Source organism: Marmota flaviventris, chromosome 1 (genome assembly GCF_047511675.1).
Source record: "Marmota flaviventris isolate mMarFla1 chromosome 1, mMarFla1.hap1, whole genome shotgun sequence".
In the NCBI taxonomy this organism is placed as follows: domain Eukaryota; kingdom Metazoa; phylum Chordata; class Mammalia; order Rodentia; family Sciuridae; genus Marmota; species Marmota flaviventris.
The window spans coordinates 213,173,426-213,196,393 of NC_092498.1; the positions used below are offsets into that span (position 1 = coordinate 213,173,426).

The 22,968-nt window shown below is 37.9% G+C and overlaps 1 protein-coding gene across 1 annotated transcript; it reads left to right on the plus strand.

Annotated features, from left to right (window-relative positions):
* Positions 1-126: 126 nt before the first annotated feature.
* LOC114082209 (zinc finger protein 699-like) lies at positions 127-19,483 on the plus strand. The gene is given in 7 exon segments (XM_071603040.1): positions 127-287; positions 2,743-2,795; positions 4,385-4,511; positions 15,876-15,986; positions 16,796-16,979; positions 17,891-19,155; positions 19,158-19,483. Coding segments are annotated over 6 exon segments (1,866 nt in total). The 5' UTR covers positions 127-287; positions 2,743-2,747; the 3' UTR covers positions 19,289-19,483.
* The last annotated feature ends 3,485 nt before the right edge of the window (positions 19,484-22,968 follow it).

Below are 22,968 nucleotides of genomic sequence, written 5' to 3' on the forward strand. Positions count from 1 at the left end.
CGCCCAGCTCCCGAAGCCCCGCCCCTGACGCAGAGCGTTTCTCAGAATGAGGAGGGGGGGTAGCGGGCGGTAGAAGAGCGCGTCTGCGCATGCGCAAGGTAGCTCATTGTGTGCCTGTGGCCGCCATGACACTTTATGCTGCAGTCCGCATCTGAGATATATTCTTGCCTCAGTCCGCATCCTATCAGTCCGGGCCCACGCCATCCAGGTATTGGCCGATGGAGGCAGAAGGCTGGCTTCCTCTCCTCCGCCGCCGCATTTTATCCGTCCCGCCCCGCGCCATCCAGGTATCGCCGCGGGAGGCGGAAGGCTGGCTTCCTGTCCTCCGCCGCCGCATCCTATCAGTCCCGCCCGGCGCCATCCACGTATGGGTCGCGGGAGGCGGAAGGCTGGCTTCCGCTCGTCCGCCGTCCCCGGGGCCCCCTTCAGCCGCGCGGCCCAGAGCCCCATCGGCTCCGCCTGCGCCGCGCTCGTCCCGGTGACTGCATCGGGGACTCCGCGCTGCGCCAGCGGCGGACGCGTCTCCTGCAGGCCCCAACTGGAGAGCCCCGCGGCCTCTCCCTGCGGAGAGCAGAGGCCTCGCCTGTGTCGGGGTCCCGGGTCCGGAGCCTCCTGCGGGTCTGCTGGTCTGCACACACCCCGCGTGGGGTGAGCTCGGCCCCGCTGCCCCTGGGCCTGGCGCACTGTCTAGCGCGGGTCTGAGAGTTCCCCCGGGGCCTGGGGCATTTTTGACACTTTGCATTCAGATACACAAGAGGGAGCTGATTTTAAAATAATGTTAACCCGCCTCCTGGGCAAGTGCATTTCATCCTTAATAAAGTGATACATTTTAGCCTGGCGCGGTGGTGTACGCCTGTAATCCCAGCTACTCGGGGCTGAGGTAGAACTTGATCCCAAGTTCAAGGGCAGCCTGAGCAATTTAGGCAGGCCCTACACAAAAAATTAGAAGGACTGGGGGTGTACTTCAGTGGTAGAGTGCCCCTGGCTTCAATCCCTAGTACTGCAAAATGCAGGGAGGAAAAAAAAAAAAAAAAAAAAAAAAAAAAAACCTTGGTCATTTGTTTTTAGATTCTTCAAATTTTGCACAGAAAATGTGCCGGTTTGAATTTTTTTTTTTCTCCTAAATCTTTGTGTTTTCCATTTTTTTTTTTTTTGTTTGTTTCTAATTACTGTACTTGCCAGGACTCCCAGCTGAATGGAGATTAGCATATAATTTTCATTCTTGCCTTGTTCCTGATTTCAGAGAAAATTAATCAGTATTTCACTGTTAAATAGAATGTTTGCATTTTTTAACCTATAAAATCTTTTCCTTTCTAATGGCCTAAATTATTATTAGCAATGTACACTGAAATAGATTAGTCATTTCTTTGTGTCTAAGGGAATATGTCAAATAACCTTTCTATGAGTACTGTGAATTTCATTAATCAGTGATTCAATTTTTGTTTATTTTATTCTTGTGGTGCTGGGATTGAATCCAAGGACTCAGCGCTAGTAAGGCACCATACCACTGAGTCCCAGTGATTCAGTTTTATTCTTTTTTTCTTTTTTATTTTTTTAGTGATTCAGTTTTTAAGCATCCATCATTCCTAGGATGAAATGAACTTAAATTATGATTTATACTTATTGTTCATTTCTCAACTGTTACCAATACTTTTGTATTATTTGTACTTTGTATGTGATCTGGCATATTTTTTAGATGTACGCTTCTGGTGTTGGAAGTAGGAAATTACCTTCCCTCTGTACACTGGAATTATGAATTTCCTACTTATTTTGTGAAACATTCTGTAAAACAATTTGCAACTTCTGTTTCCTTGTGCATGTTTTAAATATGATTCTTTTAATGACTGGATACCATGAAATTTTCTTCTTCCTCCTCCTCCTCCTCCTCTTCTACCAATACTATCACCATCCACCACCACCACCACCTCCACCACCTCTACTACTTCTTCATTTTCCTCTTTCTCATCTCTTCTAGATTCTACCTCTTATAGTTCCTGTTACCTCCCAGTAGTCCATTCAGACTCTTAATCTATAAAATGGATTAATCCACCAATGAAGTCAGACCCCTTATAATCCAATCGCTTCCCCCAAGCCCAAACTCTGAACACTACAGCACTGGAGACCAAGCCTTCAACACACGAGGCTTTGAAAGACATCCCAGATTCAAACCATAACAAATAGCTTGATTCTGTTTCTCAGAAATTAGGTTTTTTGGAGCCCATTGGGTGGGGTTGGGATGACAGCAGTGTTCAGGGCTTTGTAGTAATGCCTATTATCCTGTAAAATGGTAAACAAGTAAAAATGTTGGTCAAGGAGCCCCAAGAAGCCTAGTGTTTAAATAAATTAGTGCTTTCTTAGATATGAGTCAGGGAATATATATTCTTAGGGTTGAAGGCACCACTTGATACATTTTATGCTTTTTGTTATGGGGAAATGGACAGCCAGATATTCTTAAAATGTGAGTTAATTTACTAATGAAATGTTACTATTAGCCTCTTTTGTATCATTGACAAGGATAAGAGTGTTGTTTTGTATCTCTAGGGGAGAAAGGATTGTTCCAGTTTCACACAAGTTCAGTTTGTATTTACTTGGGAGTCAAGGTATGTGTTTTGAGTTGTCACTGGTAATTGATGTGCTACAATATCCAGGCTCATGAGTATGGGAATTCTCTGGAGGGTTGGATTCCCATGTCAGCTTCTGTCTTACCTATAACTTCTCAGTGTCTTACTTTTCTTTATGAAGGTGACATGGAGGAAGAAAGAATAAGTGTTGGGTTACAGAAAAGTATGATGCAGGTAAGTAAAAGGTATAATGCTCTAAAAGAATATTTCTATTTCATTTGATATCCTGCTGCTATTTTAGAGCACAGGTTAGCAATCTGCTGCTTTTTTTTTTTTTGGATCACATGGTAAGTATTAGGTTTTGAAGGTCATAGAATTTCTATTACAAGGAAATTGTCATTTTTATACAAAAAATATTCATAGAGGAACATAAAAAAATGTTTTATTGTATTGCAATAAAACTTTACTTACATAAGTAGGTGATAGGCTAGAGTAACCGCATATGCCATAGTTTGGTGAGCCCAGGCCACAGTATTATAAAACAGAGCCAGCTGTGGGCCTGACTTGAAAGATGTGCAGGCTCTTGGGCCTCTCAGGATTGTGAGGGGGGGAAAAAAGGAAAAGTTCCCATTCACTCTCTGTGTTTTCATTCATTAAAACCTCATCAAGATTTAAACCTGAGTTTGATGTTGTGCTCAATGCCTTAATAGGAATAAAGTAGCAGGTGAAGTTATTCTTGAATAAGGAAGAATTTCTGAATAAGGAATAATATGATATTATCCAATATGTGGTCTTGGTCCCATATCCTGGCATTGAGTTCCTAAAAGCCTTCAGATGTCTGGAATGATAAGAGTAGCTTTGTATGATGACTAGTGACCAGGACAGATAGCCTCAGGATGAGTGCTGGTACAGAAGAACTAAGGTATGCTTGACTCTTCAGCCCTATCCCCTAACCTTGAAGTTGAGAGGTACTGAAGGTTAAATTGATTATTTAAATTGCTAATTTAAATCAGTCATGCTTTCTAGTAAAGCCTCTGTGAGAACCCAAAAAGAATGAATTTAGGGAGCTTCTGTATAGCTGAATATGTAGAGGTTCCTGGTACGAGGCACCCCAATAGGCATGGAAGTTCTGCAGCTTTTCCTACCCTGCTATGCCATATATATTTCTTTATTTGGATAGTTCTTTGTATTTATAACAAACCATAAGCACAAGGAAGTGTTTGCTGAGATTCTGTAAGCCATCCCAGCATATTACCCAACTCAAGGAAGGTACAGTGGGGACCCTGAGATGTAGCCATTTGGTCAGAAGTATAAATGACAATGTACTAGTTGTTATGTTGTTTGAAGTATGGGGAAGTTTTGTGGGACTGAGCCCTCAACCTGTGGGATGAAGCTGTCCATGTAGATAGTGTAAGAATGTTATTGAATAACAGGAAACCTAGCTAGTGTCTGTTGGAGAACTGCTTGATGTTTGTGGAAAATTACCCACATACCTAATATCCAGTGTTCTGTGCAGGTTCGAAGGAAAATAACTTTGATTTTTTCTTTTCTTATTTCATTACCATCAACTGCAAAGAGACTAATGTAGTATTTTAGAAGTATTTTGGCTTTTAGACAGGATTTGTTCAGTCATTAAGTATGTGTGTGTAGAATGGGAAAGAGATCTGCTGACGGAGTCCTGCCATAGACTTGGGGAGTCCACAGAATCTTCTGAACCTCCCCTGAATTGATTCTCAGGTCCCCAGTGCTGTCAGCCTCACCCATCATCTCACACACACTGGAGGAATTGTACCTTTCTGAACAGAATTTGTGGCATCTTTTAGGACTCGGTGACCTTTGAGGATGTGGCTGTGGACTTTACCCAGCAGGAGTGGGCTTTGCTGGATCTTGCTCAGAGGAGCCTCTACAGAGATGTGATGCTGGAAACCTTCCAGAACCTGGTCTCACTAGGTAAGATTGGCAATATTGGTTCATGTAGTGGTTTCGAAAACAATTTTATCTACTAGTTGACCTTATTCCAGGATCTGTGCTGAGGAGTGGGAGTACTTGGTAAATAAGACAAACGTGGTCACTGACCACAGGGTGCTTAAGATCTGGAGGCTTCTTCATGAAAATGAACATGGGCATATTAAACCTGTTTTTTTTCTTTTCGTTTTGTGGTTGAAAGTCTTGAGGCTTATTAAGTATTGAATGTGTGGGGATTGAGGGGCTTCTCTGGGGCACAGGGAGAGTTTGTGATTTGAGACCTTTGAAGATTCTACTGCTGTGAATGCCCTTTACCCAGAGACCACCAGGAGCACACCTGGAAGTTAAACAAGCGGGGTTTATTTTGCAGTCATGGGAGAACATACCCATGGGGAGTCGAGGGGCATCTTAGTAAGAGGCTGTTAGGAAGTACCTATTCGAGAATTTGTGCTTTTTGGATGATTCAGAGATGAGTCTATGGGGTAGATTATATTGGTTACTTAGGCTCTCTATGAACAAGTACCATAAACTGTTGGGTAAAAAGATAGAAATTTTTATTCTTTCATATTTCTGGCATCTGGGAGTGTGAAACCAGGTGTCAGCAGAGCTATATTCTTTCTAAAGGCTCTAAGGAAAAAGTCCCTCCCTGTCTCTTTCTAGCTTCTGTTGGTTGCTGGCAGTCCTTTTTGTTTATAGATGTATCACTCCAGTCTCTGCCTCCACCATTACCTTCCCTGTGTACCTGTTTCTAATCTTTGTCCATATAGGGACATCAGTCATTGGATTTAGGGTCCATATTAATCCAGAATAACCTCATCTTAATTTTACTATATTGACAAAGACCTTGTTTCCATATAAGGCAACATTCTGAGTATGGGTGAACATTTTCAAAATAGGCTTTAAAAAAATGTATGTGTATGTACATTTGTACATATGCACATATGTATGTATGTATGTGTGTATTTATGTGGTAGTGAAAATTTAACCTAGGGGCTCTCTACCATTCAGCTAAATCCCCAGCTCTTTTTTATTTTGAGAAAAGGCCTTGCTAAGTTGCCCAAGTTGGCTTCAAATTTGGGATCTTCTGCCTCAGCCTCCTGAATAGCTGGAGTTATAGGTGTGCACCACCATGCCCCAGAGTAACAAGCTTTAATTTTTAGAGCAGTTTCAGTTTGAAAGCAAAATTAAGTGGAAGGTAGAGAGATTTCTAACAACTACTATCCTCACAACACAGACAGCCTCTTTCACTATGAACATCTTCCACCAGAATGGTCCATGTTTAGTTTACAAATGATGAACGTACATTGACACATCTTCATCATTCACTAGAGTCCATAGCCTATATTAAGGTTCATTTGTGGTGTTGTACATTGTATGGCTTTGGGCAAATGTACAATGACATGTACCATCATAGTAATATATAGAGTAGTTTTATTCCCCTAAAAATTTTCTGTGCTCTCACTTTTTAATCCCTTACTCTCTCTCAACCCTTTGGCAGCCACTGGTCTTCATATCATCTGTATATTTTTTATCTTTTGTGGAATGTCATAAAGTTGGAATTTATATCGTATGTAGCTTGTTCAGATGGCCTATTTCACTCGGTAATGTGCATTTAAGTTTCGTTCATGTCTTTTTATGATTTTTCTTTTACTGTTGAATAACATTATGTAGTATAGATGTGCCATAGTTTATTTATCATCCCGTTTACTAAAGGGCATCTTGGATGCTTTCAGGTTTTGACAAGTATGAATTATGCTCTCATAAACATGGGTAGCCTTTTGTGTGCAGTTTTGACTCCTTGGATGAATACCAAGGGACACAATTTAATTGCTGGATCATATGGTAAGAAGAGGTTTTTTTTTAATATTTATTTTTTAGATGGACACAATATCTTTATTTATTTTTATGTGGTGCTGAGTATTGAACCCAGCGCCTCACATGTGCTAGTCGAGCGCTAGCCCCAGCCCCATGGTAAGCGTATTTTTAATTTTATAAGAAACCACCAGATTGTCTTCATAAGTAGCTGTACCATTTTGCATTCCCATCAAGAATGAATAAGAGTTCCAGTTTCTCTACATTTTTGCCAATATTTGGCATTGTCAATGTTCTGGATTTTGGCTGTTCATAAAGGCGTGTAGAGGTGTGTCACTGTTTTGTTTTTCCTGGATGATTTTAGGATGCGGAGTGTACTTTTACTTTTTTACTTGCCATTTGTCTGTATTTGTTTAAGTGTTTGTTTAGGTCTTTGGCTATATTTTTATGGTATTTTTTTGTTCTCTTATTATTGTATAATGCAGCAAAAGAAATGATTAAGTGCAAAGAGATAGCCTTCAGGATGAGAGAAAATCTTTTCCACCTACTCCTCTGACAGGGGATTAACATCCAGAATATACAAGGAACAAAAAAATTCAACAGCAGAACAAAATAAACAAACAAACAAAAAACCCAAAGCAAACAAAAACCAAATAACCCAGTCAAGAAATGGGCAAAAGGGACTAAACAGATTTTTTAAAAGAAGAACTGTGGGCTGGGATTGTGGTTCAGCAGTAGAGAGCTCACCTAGCACGTGCGAGGCCCTGGTTTCGATCCTCAGCATCACATAAAAATAAAGAAATAAAATAAATATATTAAAAAAAAAGATTATTTGTTAAAAAAAAAAAGAAGAAATGCAAATTGTTAATTGATTGTATTTCTTCTTCTGTGAAGTGTGTATTCAGTTCCTTAGCCCATTTATTGATTGGGTTGTTTGTTTTTTTGGTGTCAAGTTTTTTGAGTTCTTTATATATTGTAGAGATTAATGCTTTATTGGAGTTGCATGTGGTAAAGATTTTCTCCCAATCTGTAGGCTCTCTCTTCACGTTATTAATTGTTTACTTTGAGAGAAGAAGCTTTTAAATTTGAATCCATCCCATTTATTGATTATTTTGACTTTGCTTCTTGCATTTTAGAAGTCTTGTTAAGGAAGTTAGATTCTAATCCAATCTGGTGAATATTGGGGCCTACTTTTTTCTTCTATTAGGCATAGGGTCTCTGTTCTAGTGCCTAAGTTTTTTATGTACTTTGAGTTGATTTTTTGCACAGGGTGAGAGATAGAGGTTTAATTTCATTTTGCTACATATGGATTTCCAGTTTTTGCCATACCATTTGTTGAATAGGCTATCTTTTCTCCAGGGATTGTTTTTAGCATTCTTGTCTAGTAGGAGATAACTGTATTTATGTGGGTTTGTCTCTGTGTCCTCTATTCTGTATCATTGGTTGATACAAGTCTATTTTGGTGCCAATACCCTGCTGTTTTTTGTTACTATAGCTGTGTAGTATAGTTTAAGATCTGGTATTGTGATGCCACCTGCTTCACTTTTCTTGCTAGTGATTGCTTTAGCTATTCTGGGTCTCTTATTTTTCCAAATAAATTTCATGATTGTTTTTTCTATTTTTATGAAGAATGTCATTGGGATTTTAATAGGAATTACATTGAATCTGAATAATGCTTTTGGTAGTAAGGCCATTTTGACAATATTAATTCTGCCTGTCTAGGAGCATGGAAGATCTTTTCATCTGCTGAAATTTTCTTCAGTTTCTTTCTTTAGTGTTCTATAGTTTTCATGGTAGATGTCTTTTGTTAGATTGATTCCCAGTTTGTTTTTTTTTTTTTTTTTTTTTGGGGGGGGTGGCTATTGTGAATAGGTTAGTTTTCCTAATTTCTCTTTCAGTGTATTCATTGATGATGTATAGGAATATGTGTGACTTATGGGTGTTGATTTTATATCCTGCTGCTTTGCTGAATTCACTTATTCTAGATTTTTTCTAGTAAATTTCTTTGATCTTCTAGATATAGAATCATGCCATCAACAAATAGTGATAGTTCTTCTTTATCTATTTGTATTTCTTTAATTTCTTTCTTTTATCTAATTGGTCTGGCTGGAGTTTCAAGGATGATATTGAATAGAAGTGGTGAAAGAGGACATCCTTGTCTTGCTCCAGTTTTTAGTGGGAATGCTTTCAGTTTTTCTCCATTTAGAATGATGCTGGCCTTGGGTTTAGCATATATAGCTTTTACAATGTTGACATATGTTCGTACTATCTCTAGTTTTTCTAGTGTTTTGAGCATGAAAGTGTGCTGTATTTTGTCAAATGCTTTTTCTGCATCTATTGAGATGATCATATGATTCTTGTTTTTAAGTATATTAATATAATGAATTACATTTATTGGTTTCTGTATATGGAACAAACCTTGCATCTCTTGGATGAATCCCACTTGATCGTGGTGCACTATCTTTTGAATATGTTTTTGTATGTGATTTGCCAGAATTTTATTGAGAACTTTTACATCTATGTTCATCAGGGATATTGGTCTGAAGTTTTCTTTCCTTGATGTGTCTTTGTCTGGTTTTGGTATCAGGGTGATATTGGCCTCATAGAATGAGTTTGGAAGGGTTCCCTCCTTATCTATTTCATGGAATACTTTGAAGAGTATTAGTATTTATTCTTGTTTGAAAGTCTTGTAGAACTCAGCTGAGAGTCCATCTGGTCTGGGCTTTTCTTGGTTAGTAGGCTTTTGATGGTGTTTTCTATTTTATTACTTGAAAATTGATCTATTTAAAGCATGTATGGCCTCATCATTCAGTTTGGGTAGGTCACATATCGTTAGAAGTTTGTTGATATCTTTAATATCTTCTATTTTATTAGAGTATACATTTTCAAAATAGTTTGTAATTATCTTCTGTATTTCAGATTTGTCCATAGTGATATTTCCTTCTTCATCTTGTATTTTAGTAATTTGGAGTTTTCTCTTAGCATGGCCAGGGTTTTACCTATTTTATTTATTTTTTTCAAAGAACCAACTTTATGTTTTCTCAGTTTTTCCAATTGTTTCAATTTCATTAATTTCAGCTCTGATTTTAATTATTTCCTGTCTTCTACTGCTTTTGGTGTTGATTCGTTTTTCTTTTCCTAGGGCTTTGAGATGTAGTGTTAGGTGATTTATTTGTTGACTTTTCATTCTTTTAATGCATGGACTCCATGCAATAAACTTTCCTCTGAGTACTGTCTTCATAGTGTTTCAGAGATTTTGATATGACTATCAGTGTTCTCATTTACCTCTAAGAATTTTTATTTCATTCTTGATTTCTTCTACTATACATCATCATTCAATTGTGTATTATTTCGTCTCCATTTGTTACTTCTATTTTTATCTTATTGTTGATTTCTAATTTCATTCCATGTGGTCTCATAGAGTGCAAGATATTATCTCTGTTTTTTTTTTTTTTTTTTATGCTGTAGTCTGTTTTAGAGAAGGAGCCATATGCTGCTGAGAAGAAAGTATATTAGCTCCTTGATGGATGAAATATTCTATATATGTCTGTTAAGTCTAAATTATTGATTGTATTATTTAGTTCTATAGTTTCCTTATTTAGTTTTTGTTTTGGAAGATCTGTCCCATAGTGAGAGAGGTATGTTAAGGTCACCCAGTATTACTGTATTGTGGTCTATTTGACTCTTGTAATTGAAAAGCATTTGTTTGATGTACATAGATGCTCCATTGTTTGGGGCATGAATATTTGTAATTGTTATATCCTTCTTATATATACTTTCCTTAAGAGGTATGAAATGTCCTCTTAAGGGAAGTATATATAATTTCTTCTGATTAACTTTGGTTTGAAGTCTACTTATCTGAGATGAGAATGGAAACCTCTGCTTGTTTATACAATCCATTTGAGTGATAAGGTTTTCCCCATCTTTTTACCTTCAGCCTGTGGATGTCTTTGCTCATGAGGTGAGTCTCTTGAAGACAGCATATTGTTAGGTCTTGCTTTTTAATAAAATCTGCCAGTCTATGTCTTTTGATAGATGAGTTTAGGCCATTAAGATTTGAGGTTATTATTGTGATCTGATTTTGTATTCCCTATCATTTTGATTTTTTTCTGGTTTTTGATTTGTCTTAGATTCTCATTTGGTTGAGTAATTTTTAGTGTAGATCCTCCCTTTGCTGGTTTTCACTTTTTTTTTTTTTCCCCACTTCATCCTCATGGAATATTTTGTTGAGAATGCGCTGTAATATAGACTTACCAATTGTGAATTCTTTTAATTTTTGTTTATTATGGAATGTGTTAATTTCATATTCAAATCTGAAACTTAATTTTGTTGGATATAAAATTATTGGTTGGCATCCATTTTCTTTCAGAGCTTGAAATATGTTATTCCAGGACCTCCTAGCTTTGAGATTCTGGGCTGAAAAATCAGTTGAGATCTGAATTGGTTTACCTCTATATGTAATTTGATTTTTTTCTCTCATGCCTTTAAGATTTTATCTGTATTCTCTGTGTTAGTCATTCTAGCATAATGTGTCTTGGTGTGGGTCTGCTGTAATTTTGTACATTTGGGGGTCCTACAAGCCTCTTGTATTTGATTTTTCCATTCCATTCTTTAGATTGGGCAATTGTTTATTATTATACCATTTAAAAATTATGCATTCCTTTGGTTTGTATCTCTGCTCCTTCATCTATCCAATTACTCTTAAATCTGGTCTTTTCATGTTATCCCATAATTCTTGGATGTTCTGTTCATGGTTTCTTACCATCTTCTCTTCATGGGCAACTCTACTTTTAAGATTATATATTTTTTCTTCATTGTCTGAGGTTCTGTCTTCCAAGTGATCTACTCTGTTGGTGATGCTTTTTATTGAATTTATAATTTGGTTTACTGATTCCTTCATTTTAAGGATTTCTGTTTTTTTTTTTTTTTAATGATCTCTAACTCTTTATTGAAATAGTCCTTCACTTCCTGTATGTTCTTTGATTTCACTCCTCATACTGCCCTTTATTTCACATATCAATTTAACTGTATGCAATCTGAACTCCTTCTTGGACATTTTTTCTACTGTGTTATCAGCAGCTTCTGTTGTTGAAGCTTGGGGCTCTTTATTTCCTTGTTTTTTTTTTTTTTTTTTTCATGTTGTTAGTGTGTTTTCCCATCTAGAAGTATGGATCTAAGGCAGCATAAAATCTACCCTGTAGACTTATAGTGTCTAGGTGTCTGAAGGTTTCCAGAGCCTCACCTTTAATGGTGAGACCAATATCAATATTACTCAGCATATAATATGTAGCCTTAAATCTAATAGCTCCCACTAAGGCAACTACTGCTTTCTGGCATTAAACCAAAATGATGAATTTAATAACTATCTATAGTATAAACAGAAATTTTGTTAAAATGGTTTACAATTTCAAAGGGTGGATGAGAGAACAGAGTATTGTAGTATGTAATATTGGTGAGGGAGGAAGAGAGAAGCTAGAAGTAAAAATTCACAAGAAGAGTGGAAGAGGAGCCAACAGAGATTGGCTGTTGATTAGAGAGAAGTTGGAAAGAAAATAGCATAAAAAGCATCCTGTTCCAAATATGGTAGAGAGATTAGTGAATCAAAAAATAAAATAAATCTTGCTGGAAAGTCGAACTGTCTCTGTCAGTGTTCAACAGTTTCTCAGCTCTGACTCTGACATCTCTCGGGATCAACAAACCCAGATCAGCCCTTGCAAACCTAGTCTCTAGCCTACAAACCTGGATTTCAAATACCTCAGGCTCTGCCATTTGTAGTCCCAAGACCTCAATGCTGCTCCTAATTGCAGAGAGACCACCAGGAATACACTCATGCAAACGAGCAACAGCAAGAGATGCAGCAGCAATACCCAGGCCACTAGCACTCTCAGCAGGAAGACCCCAGGGTCCTCCACACCCACAGGTACCCCAACACTGGACCTGCAGGTCCTGATTGGAGTCCCCAGACAGAGGGCCTTGTGGTGGTAAACCTGCTGGCACCCAGGTCCCAGGCCCTGGCTGGTATCCCAAAATGGGTGCAGCCACATGCAATCAAACCTGGAATCTCCCCTGCAGCAGTCCTCTAGGCTGTGGTAGCAGCAGTAGTGGTGGCTGCATTGGCAGTTACAACTGCAGCTGTGAGGGCAATGTCACCAGGTGATAGCAGCAATGTGGGCTTCAGTTGCATCCATAGTTTTTTCTGTGTCAGCAGCACCCAGAAAGAACACCTCCTGGTGATCTCAGTCTAGCAGTAGGGAAATCAGAGGCAACAGCAATGGCGGTAGTGGTGCAGGTGGTGGTTGAGTAACAGGAGACTTCCGGTTCAGTGGCAGCAACCATGGAGGTAGCATCAGAATCGAATCAGGGGTAACCAGGCAGTTTCCAGAAAAGAGACCTCTGGGCACAGCATTGGCTTCTGCAGCAGCCCAGAAAGAAGACCTCCAGGTGACCTCAGGCTGGCAGCAGTAGAATCAGAGGCAGCAGCATTTGACACATGGGTTTTTATTCTATTATAAAGAAGAATGAAATTATGGCATTTGCTGGTAAATGGATGGAAATGGAAAATATCATATTAAGTGAAATAACTCATATTCAGAAAGCCAAGCGTCCAATGTTTTCTCTTATGTGTGGAAGCCTGAGCAAAATAAGAGGGAAACAGGCAGAGGGAGCCCATGAAAATCAAAAGGGTAGGATAGGTACGGGGCAGATGGGAAGGAAGCAGGAAGAGGGAAAGAGGGGACTGCAAAGTGCACCTGGCCAAATCGTGCTGTGCACATATAGGAATATACCACAGTGACTTTCACTATTGTGTGTATCTATAAAGCAGGAATTAAAACAATATGTAAATAGAAGGAAGACCAGTAGAGGAGAGGAAGGGGAGAGGGGAAGGGAGGAGGGAAAGGAAAGAAGTACTGGGAATTGAAATGGAGCACATTAATTCCATGCATGTATGGTTGTGTCAAAATGAATTGCAATATTATGTATGTCATAATACACTAATAAAAATATGTAAAAAAAAAAAAAAAAAAAAAGCATTCTGGGCTGGGGTTGTTGCTCAGTGGTAGAACGCTCGCTTCACATGTGTGAGGCCCTGATTCGATCTCCAGAACCACATTAAAAATAAATAAGTATAAAAAGGTATTGTGTGCAACTAAGAAATAATTTTTTTTTAAAGCATTCTTTGTGTAAAGAACTGGAAAATAGTTTCTTATCAGATATATCTCTGTGAAACATCCTCTTACCAGAGAAATTTCTTGCAAATGTCTTCTTTTAGGCATAGCTTATCTTTTCTTTCTCTAGATATTATGTTTCACAGAGCTGGAATTTTAATTTTAATGGGGTGTATTGTATCAATCTCTTTCTCATCGATCATACCTTTGATATAGTATCAAAAAAGTAATAGCCAAATCCAAAGTCATCTAGATTTTCTCCTTCTATCTTGTACAATTTATCTAGTTTTATGTTTTACATTTAGATCTATGATCCATTTTAAATTAATGTTTGTGAAGGGCATAGATTCATTATTTTATGTGGGTATGTCCAGTGTTCTAACAGCATTTGTGGAAAAGGCTATCTTTTCTCTATTGTGTTGCTGTCAATTCTTTGTCAAAGGTCAGTTGACTACATAGTTCTTGGTTGGTCTGTAGGGATTTGATACTAGTATCTTCCCAGAGACTTACATCTGTGGATGGTCAAAATCTCTTAATTAAAATTCCCTGGTATACAGCCTAAGCTCTCATATACTTTACATCATCTCTTGATTATGTTTAGTGCCTGACAAAATGTAAGTGCTATGTAATTGAAACTGGAGTTTGAAATGAAACCAGATTCTCCACTCTGCTGGTCTCTAGGTCTGCATAAGTTACATGCCTCTGTGGCTAAGAGAGCCCATTTTAGTATTGCAACTAATCACAGCAGGGAAATGCCTGTCTGGTCAGCTCCATGGGTCAGAGTGACTCTTCTTCACTATTACTGAGCAGTGTGTTGTAGCTCTCAATGGCAGACCTCAGCAGCTGGCTGCCATTTTTTTTTCCAGGTTCGTATTCACAAATTTGAAGACAAATCCATAGACAACAGAAGGCAAGAGTGAAGATGTAGTATTTCTATAACTGAAAAGAAAAGAAGCAGAACTCTCTGGGGCTGAGAGGGGAACCTGAGAGTAGGTTTCCACTTAAGTGTACTAGTCTAGGGACTTAAATAGCTACTGGATGAGGCATTCATCAATATCTGTGCTAATCAGGTCTTGGAAAGATACTAAGGGTGTTGGTCAGTATCTATGCTAATCATGTCTCCAAAAAGTGCCAATACTATTGGTCAACACCTATGCTAAACAAGTATTGGAAAAGTGCCAAGGCTCTTGGTTTGGTCTATGACATTCTGATTAGTTAGGCCTTGAGTCTTTAGTCTTCACTCAGGTCGGCTCTACCTCCTTTTTCCTGCCACCTGGGACAAAGAAGTTGGCTGTAATATTTGGAATGTTTTCTATAGGTTAGTTTTGTGAAATAGCCTCTTCATTTAAAGTCTCTGTCTCTCTTTTTTTTGGTATGGGGGAGTGCATTTTCTTAATTGTCTTTCTGTTTTACTATCTATCCTATCTTATTCATAATTACTTTTGTACTGTATTGATTTGGACATAAGCACAAAAAAATACATGTTTAATACAGTTGTAATTTTTTCCTATTGTATGTTCTATCCATGGTTGTTGAATTCACAGATATAGAGGACCAACTTACGTAGATCTGTATCTGTGCTCTCTACTCTGTTTCATTGATATATTTGGACATGACTTTTGGTGAAACCGTGTTCAACCTGATAAAATAAAGGTACTGTGTCCAACAATAACTAAAAGAATATTAAAAGTAAATAAAAAATATTCTGGTTGTGTCAGATCAGCTTATAATAATATTGAGGTTCCACTGTGAATTTAGGTCAATCTTTCTTTTTTTTTTTTTAATAATTTTTTAGACCTTTATTTTATTTATTTTTATGTGGTGCTGAGGATCAATCTCAGCACCTTGCACATGCTAGGCAGGTGCTCTACCACTGAACTACAATTCCAGCCCAGATCAGTGTTTTTTTCTTTGTCTTTCTGTGCTGAGAATTGAACACCTAGGGGCACTTTACCAAGAGCTACATCCCCAATCCTTTAAAATTTTGTTTTTCTTTGCTGTGAAACAGGATCTTGCTAAATTGCTGAGGTTGGCCTTGACTTCATGATCCTCCAGCCTCCCAATCCCACCCTGGGATTATAGGCTTGTGTCACCATGTCTGATTCAGATCAGTTCTTCACATTAGAGGCTGCCTTTCCCCCACATCTCTGCTTTTTCTTTTATCTTCTCTATTTTTCTTTTCTTTCTTCTTTCCTCTCCCTCCTTCCTTTGCCTTTTTTTTTTCTTCAATGGATTTGACATTTTGTTTCCCTTAAACTCATCCTTCTCTATATTTAGAGTATCAGAAGACCAAAGTTTGACCCAATCTTATGGAAAGATATTTGTGATTCTTCATTGCTTTCCCTCATGATATTCCTTTCCTCATGTGCAGGGTACCCACTACTCAAACCCAATCTGATCTCCCAGTGGGAACAAGAGGAGGAACTGCAGACAGTAAAGACAGAACTTATCCAGGGCATCTGTACGGAGCAGCACCAGGAAGGCAAGAATCCCTGGGAGAAACTGGCCTGGGAGGAGAAAAAAATAAAATAGAAATAAAGCAAAAGTTTGTTTTGTCTGAGGAGGCTCATTATCCACAGATGCCTCAGAGGACTATTTTGACTGTTTATCTGTCCTCTCATACTTTCCTTGTTCTTGGCAAAGATCTCCATATTTGCTTTTTTAAAGTTTGTTTTTGGTATGTGTATTTGATCCTTTCTGTTTTCCTCTCCTACTAATTGTTAAAAAATTATTAATCAAAATTTTTAAAATATTTTCTATACTAATATGAAATATCAAGTTAACAGAAAAATTTTAACATAAACTTTCTATTTTTTTTTAAAAAAATTATTTATTTATTTGTTCTACTTTGTTATACATGATAGCAGAATGCATTTTGATTCATATGAAGCCCAATTTTTTATGTCTCTGGTCTCAATAATTTCTACTGGTCATGTTACCATCACTTTCATTCTTCATAGAACTATTTTTTTATTTTTCAGCACTGGGGAACCCAGGAGTGCTTTACCACTGAGCTATATCCCATACCCTTTTTAATTTTGAGACTGGGTCTAAGTTGTTGAGGCTGTCCTTGAACTTGTGATCCTCCTACCTCAGCCTCCCAAGTAGCTGGGATTACAAGCATGTGTACTATGGTAATGTTACCATACTATGGTTTCATGGAAATATTTTTTAGTGAACTGTTTTACTTTTGACCCTTGTGCCTATTAATAATGAAGTCCTGAAACAGCTGCACTGCTCAAAGTTTTTTGCTCATAGGTAACTTTATTTTGTTTTATTTTTTTGTTTCAGGTTTTGAGTCTCTACTTAATACTAAGGAATTAGTTGCTCTTCAAGATAACAATGGAGAAATAATATCCAATGACCAGAAAATAGTGAGATTCAAAAGAAATGGTTCCTGCTCATCTATTTCACATGATAACCAGGACTTCCATGGTGTGGATGATTGGAACAAAAGCCATGAGAAAGGTTTAAGGTGAGTGCCCTTCATATAAGAGAAGGTAGTGCATCAGGAAACAATTTTGAGATTTAAGAAATATATTTTGGGGCTGGGGTTGTGGCTCAGTGGCAGACAGAGTGCTTGCCTCCCACGTGTGAGGACTGGGTTTGATCCTCAGCATCACATAAAAATGAATAAACGAAATAAAGATATTGCATGCATTTATATCTAAAAAATATTTCTTAAAAAGAAACATATTTTCTACATAAACCTAGGTCAAAAATTATGCTTTCATAAGAATGAAATCATGGCATTTGCCAGTAAATGGATGAAGCTGGTGCAAAGAACAAAAGGCGAAGTGTTTTCTCTGATAGGTGGATGCTAATTTACAATAGGGGGGAATTGAGAAGAATAGAGGTACTTTGGATTAGACAGAGGGGAGTGAGGGGAAGGGAGGGGGTGTGGGAATAATAGTAGTATTAATTGGACATTATTATCCCATGTGCATATATGATTACATGACCAGTGTAACTCAACATCCTATATAACCAGAAGAATGAGAAATTATACTCCATTAATGTATGATGTATGAAAATGCATTCTGGTATCATGTATAACTAATGGAATACATGCAAATAAAAAATAAATTTAAAAAAAGAAATAAAGATTCAAATTCAAAATAAAAAAAAAAATTGTACTTTCACAAAGAATTTTGTCTAGATAGTTTTTCCTACAAATGATAATGAGATATTGAAGGTTTGACACATAGATTGGTTTGACAGATTTATCAGAAAAATCATACAAGTCAAAAGCTCAGTGACAATGTTGGCTGTGGAAGAGCGTTCTTGAGAACTTTTAGCTTATAAATTGATGGGGCAGAAAGCATACATATTTACTGAAAATGGTAAATTTTTTTTTACTAATAATCTGTCTTTTATTTTTAAAAGTCATGTGGTAGAGAACATCTGTGAATACAATGAAGAAAATCAATGTGGACAAATTTCAAATCTTATGCTCCAGAGAACTACTGAAGTCAAATCCTTTGAATGCTATGAGTGTGGAAAGTCCTTCCTGTTGCATTCATCGCTTAAGAATCACACCAGATCTCATGCTGGAAACAAACCCTATCAGTGTAAGGAATGTGGGAAAGCCTTCCATTTTCTTGGTGGTTTTAAGAAGCATATGAAAACTCCTACTGAAGAAAAACCATATGAATGTAAGGAATGTATAAAGGCCTTCAGTTGTTCCTCCCTGTTCAGAGCACATATGAAAATTCATAGTGAAAAGGCAAAGTATGAATGTAAGGAATGTGGGAAAACCTTCAGTAGTTCTTTCCACCTCACAGAACACAAAAGAATTCACAGTGGAGATAAGCCCTATGAATGTGAGGAATGTGGGAAGGCCTTTAGTTGTTCCTCATCACTCTCCAAACACAAAAGAATTCATAGTGGATATAAGCCATATGAATGTAAGGAATGTGGGAAGGCCTTTAGCTGTTCCTCTCATCTTATAAGACATATAAGAATTCACACAGGAGAGAAACCTTATGAATGTAAAGAGTGTGGGAAGGCCTTCAGTGAATCCTCAAATCTCAATGTACATGTGAGGACACACACCAGAGAGGAACTGTATAAATGTAAGGAATGTGGGAAGGCCTTCAGTTGTCCCTCATCCTTTAAAGCACATGTGAGAGATCACAATGGTAAGGTGCAATATGAATGTAAGGAGTGTGGGAAGGCCTTTAGTCGTTCCTCATCCCTCACTGAACACCTAAGAACTCACAGTGGAGAAAAGCCTTATATGTGTGAGGAATGTGGGAAAGCCTTCATTAGTTCTTCCTATCTTACAGTACATAGAAGAACTCACACTGGAGAGAAACCTTATGAATGTAAGGAATGTGGGAAAGCCTTCATAAGTTCTTCCTATCTTACAGTACATAGAAGAACTCACACTGGAGAGAAACCTTATAAATGTAAAAAATGCGGGAAAGCCTTTATTTGTTTCTCAGCTCTTAATATCCACATGAGAACCCACACTGAGGGAAAACCCTATGAATGTAAGGAATGTGGGAAGGCATTTCGACATCCTTCATACCTTACTATACATGCAAGAATGCACACAGGAGAAAAACCCTTTGAATGTCTGGAGTGTGGAAGAGCTTTCAGTTCTCCCTCATCCTTTGGGAGACATGTGAGAAGCTATACTGGAGAGAAACATATGAATGTAAGGAATGTGGGAAAGCCTTTATTTGTCCAGCCTACTTTCAAAGACGTGAAAATTCACACAGGGGACAATATATAAATGTAAGGAGTAAGGGAATCTCTGCAAGACTTTTTCTGAACTAATGCAATTTGTGAAGTCTCATTTTGTGAAGTTTCATACTGTAGAGACACTATAAATGTGAGAAAGTAGGAGATTATCACTCATTCTTTTGAAGAGTTGAGGACAACTGAGCGAAACCCTGTGTTTGTAAGCTATATGGTAAAGCCATTTGATTTTGAACATAACTTGTGCCGCAGTCTGGCTGGGCTGTGCAAAGTGGGAGGGGGGGAGGGGCGACAAGCAACTTGTGAAGTTTGAAACAGCGGGAGCCTCTTTATTCAGAACAGCACAGGTACCCAACTAAATACACACAGCTTATCTCAATTAACATCATCTAATTACAGCAATCAGTCATTAAGGAATCCTCATCATCTTAATAATTAGACACAGCTTAACTCAATTAACATCATCTAGATACAGCAGTCAGTCATTAAGGAATCCTCATCATCTTAATAGCTCGCTGGTGTTACTTGTCAAACCACTCCTGCTGCCAAAGTGCCAGGCGCCTACTTGACTTGGCTGTGGCTCTCAACACTTGTAGAAGAAAATTCAAAATTTGAGCTAGAAGAGAAGATCAGTGCCTCATTAAAGTGGACTTCTAGAGGGTCATTGATTTCCAATGTTTTCTAATAGGAAGATTTAAGGTTATATGTTTCCCTTGTCAGCTTTTATGACATACTTTTGAGTATGAGATGAGTTTCTTTAGCTGAGATGTAAATGTTATTTCCATTACAAAATCTTTTGGACTCTTGGGAGGTTGTGTGTGTACGTGTGTGTATGCTTCTCCTCTGAGACAGGGTCTGGCTATGTTGTCCAGGCCTGTAACTCCTGGACTTCTGCCTTAGCCTCCTAAGTTTGGGAGTGCAGGCATATATCATTGAGTCTGGCTGAAGTGCATTTTTTTTGCAGGCAGGAAAATGGTGTTTTTTTTTTTGTTTTTTTTTTTGTTGTTTCAGTTTAAACTCACAGCATGGGCACCTTCTTCTTCTTCGTCTTCGTCTTTGCCTTCACCTTCTTCTTCTTCATCTTCGTCTTCGCCTTCGTCTTCTTCTTCGTCTGGATACTGAAAGTTGCCTACCCAATAATTCCCCCCTTCCCTTTAAACTAAGAGTACCAACTGTTTTGGGGAATACCAGTGTTTACTATCAAAAGCTTTTCATGTGTAATAAAAAGTTTTAGTAGAAATTAATTAGTACAAAGGCCTTGAAAGATTATAGTCTCATCTGATTGCTGTTTTGTGTTTTATTCTTTATGTTTGTTCATGACTGGAATCTTTGTTAATTTAATTTTTTCAAGTTGTTGATGGATCTTTATTTTATTTATTTATATGTGGTGCTGAGAATCGAACCCAGTGTCTCATACACGCTAGGTAAGCACTTGACTACTGAGCTACAACCCCAGCCCTCATGGCTGGAATTTTGATCTAATATTTTAAGTTAATAAAATGTGTTATATTAATTTGGATATAGCTGAGGACTACATTTCCCTTAATCACTTCTAATCCTAGGTGATAGTTTTCTAAAATAACTTTGCAAGAAGTTTGAAAGGCTTTAGGGAAGGAGCTACAATTGCCTGCTTATTAGGACCACAATATAGGTAGACAGATGAGTAGGGACCTTGTTGGCCCCAGTTTTCAGCTCATTTTTCTGAGTATTGAACGCACTGATCCATACTTGCTCAAAACTGAATGTTAAGTGCTTGACATCAGTCTCCTCAGGGTCTGCACCTCCTCTAATGTCTCCATTAACTGCTGTATCCTGGCCAAACACAACTTAGATTTCTCTGGCAAGCTCTGGTGTTGCAATTTTGGCATTTTTCCTTCTCTTTGCACTTCCTCTGGCACTTTCACTGCCCTGTTAGAGTTGACCAGTTTGCGGAAGGATTGTCATCATGCTCACAGTCCAGTCCCATCCTTGACTCTGCTTATGGGATTGGTGTCTATACAAGCCTACCATGGTCCCAAAAGTGAGTAGAGCTGTGATTAATGAAGTTATCCTGACTGTAATTGAGGCAAGCCTCAGATAGGCGTCATCCTATTTTGGTAGAGGAGGATTTATATTTGATACCTTCAGACAGGGAAGATTTTACTACCTTTATGTGAGAAGAGGAATGCTATGAGCTGTTTCAGGTACATTTTGCTACCTCCTCCCCTTTTTTAAAACATTGTATTTTAAGGGGTGGTGTTGTGGCTCAGTGGTAGAGCATTTGCCTAGCATGTATGAGGCACTGTGTTTGATTCTCAGCATGGCATATAAATAAATGAATAAAATAAAGGTCTATTAACAACTAAAAATATTTTAGAAAATTATATTTTATCTCTTAAAAGCATAACTATACCATTTCCCTTAATCACTTTTTACTGTTTATCAAGGTATACATACAATAATGTGCAAGCTGTGTACAGCTTGATGTAATTTCACATAGATGTACACATCCTGGTGGACACATTTCCAGGATTCCAGGAAGTTTTCTCAATAATCACTCCACAGAGGAAATTGGATTTTGACTCTTATTATGCTTGATTTGGTGTGCTTTTTCTCACTTTTCAAATAAATGTTAAAACTACAACATGTACTGTTACATGTTTGGCTTCTTTTACTCAACATAATGTCTGGTTTGTCAGTTGGTTGCTCTTATTTCTCTTGGTATATGCTATATGTGGGGAATACAATTACTGAATGATAGGGTAGACTTGAATTGTAGTTTTGGTAGATACTTTAGATTTTCAAAAATGTTGGTTCCACCAGTAAGTCCCCAACAGTGCATGTGAGTGTTGGCTATTCTGCATAGTGGGCCCACACTTTCTAACTTTAGCTCTTCAGCAGAGTGTGTGGTGATATGTGTTTTTTGTTGTTGTTGAAATATGCATTTTCCTGATATTGAGTACTTTTTGGTGTGCTTATTGGTTATTTGGATATCTTTATTAGGCTACCTTTTGAAGCATTTCACCCATTTTTATTTTCTTTTCCCTTTTGAAGTGTTTCCTTGCTGCTAAAAAGTCCTTGGCTATAACTAAGCTTCAATCTGGATCCTGAGGCTAAAAGATGTGCATTTGTCTGTCTCCGTGTCTTGGCTGTGCATCCTTTTGCATTGTCTTTTCTTCCAGCTGGGATGTTTTCTTCACAGTAGGCTTCAGAAGTTCTGTGCTGCTTTCTTCCCAAGATAATGCTTCAGGGAGAAGAGTGACATCTTTTTTGAACAGTTCAAATATAATTATCAAAATGGAATCTGAGGAGGGGAGGGGGGGATAGTAGAGGATAGGAAAAGCAACAGAATACAACAGACACTAGTATGGCAGTATGTAAAAACGTGGATGTGTAACCGATGTGATTCTGCAATCTGTATATGGGGTAAAAATGGGAGTTTATAACCCACTTGAATCAAATATATGAAATATGATATGTCAAGATCTATGTAATGTTTTGAACAACTAATAATAAAAAAATGGAATCTGATTAATGGCTTATTTGTCCACCATGGCCAGGGGAATGTTAATACTCTGATTTGTTTAGGACCAGCTCCCAGTTTCTCATTGAGAAACTGAGGTTAGAATTTGTACCCCTAAATCATAGAGCCCTGGCAGTTATGATGCACATGGAGAGGAGAGAGAGGCAGCTGTGAGCAGGTGGGGGCTCAAAGTAGGGGCAATATTGTACCTTATGCTGACTTCGGGAAATACAAAGTCTAGGAACTTACCTAGTGT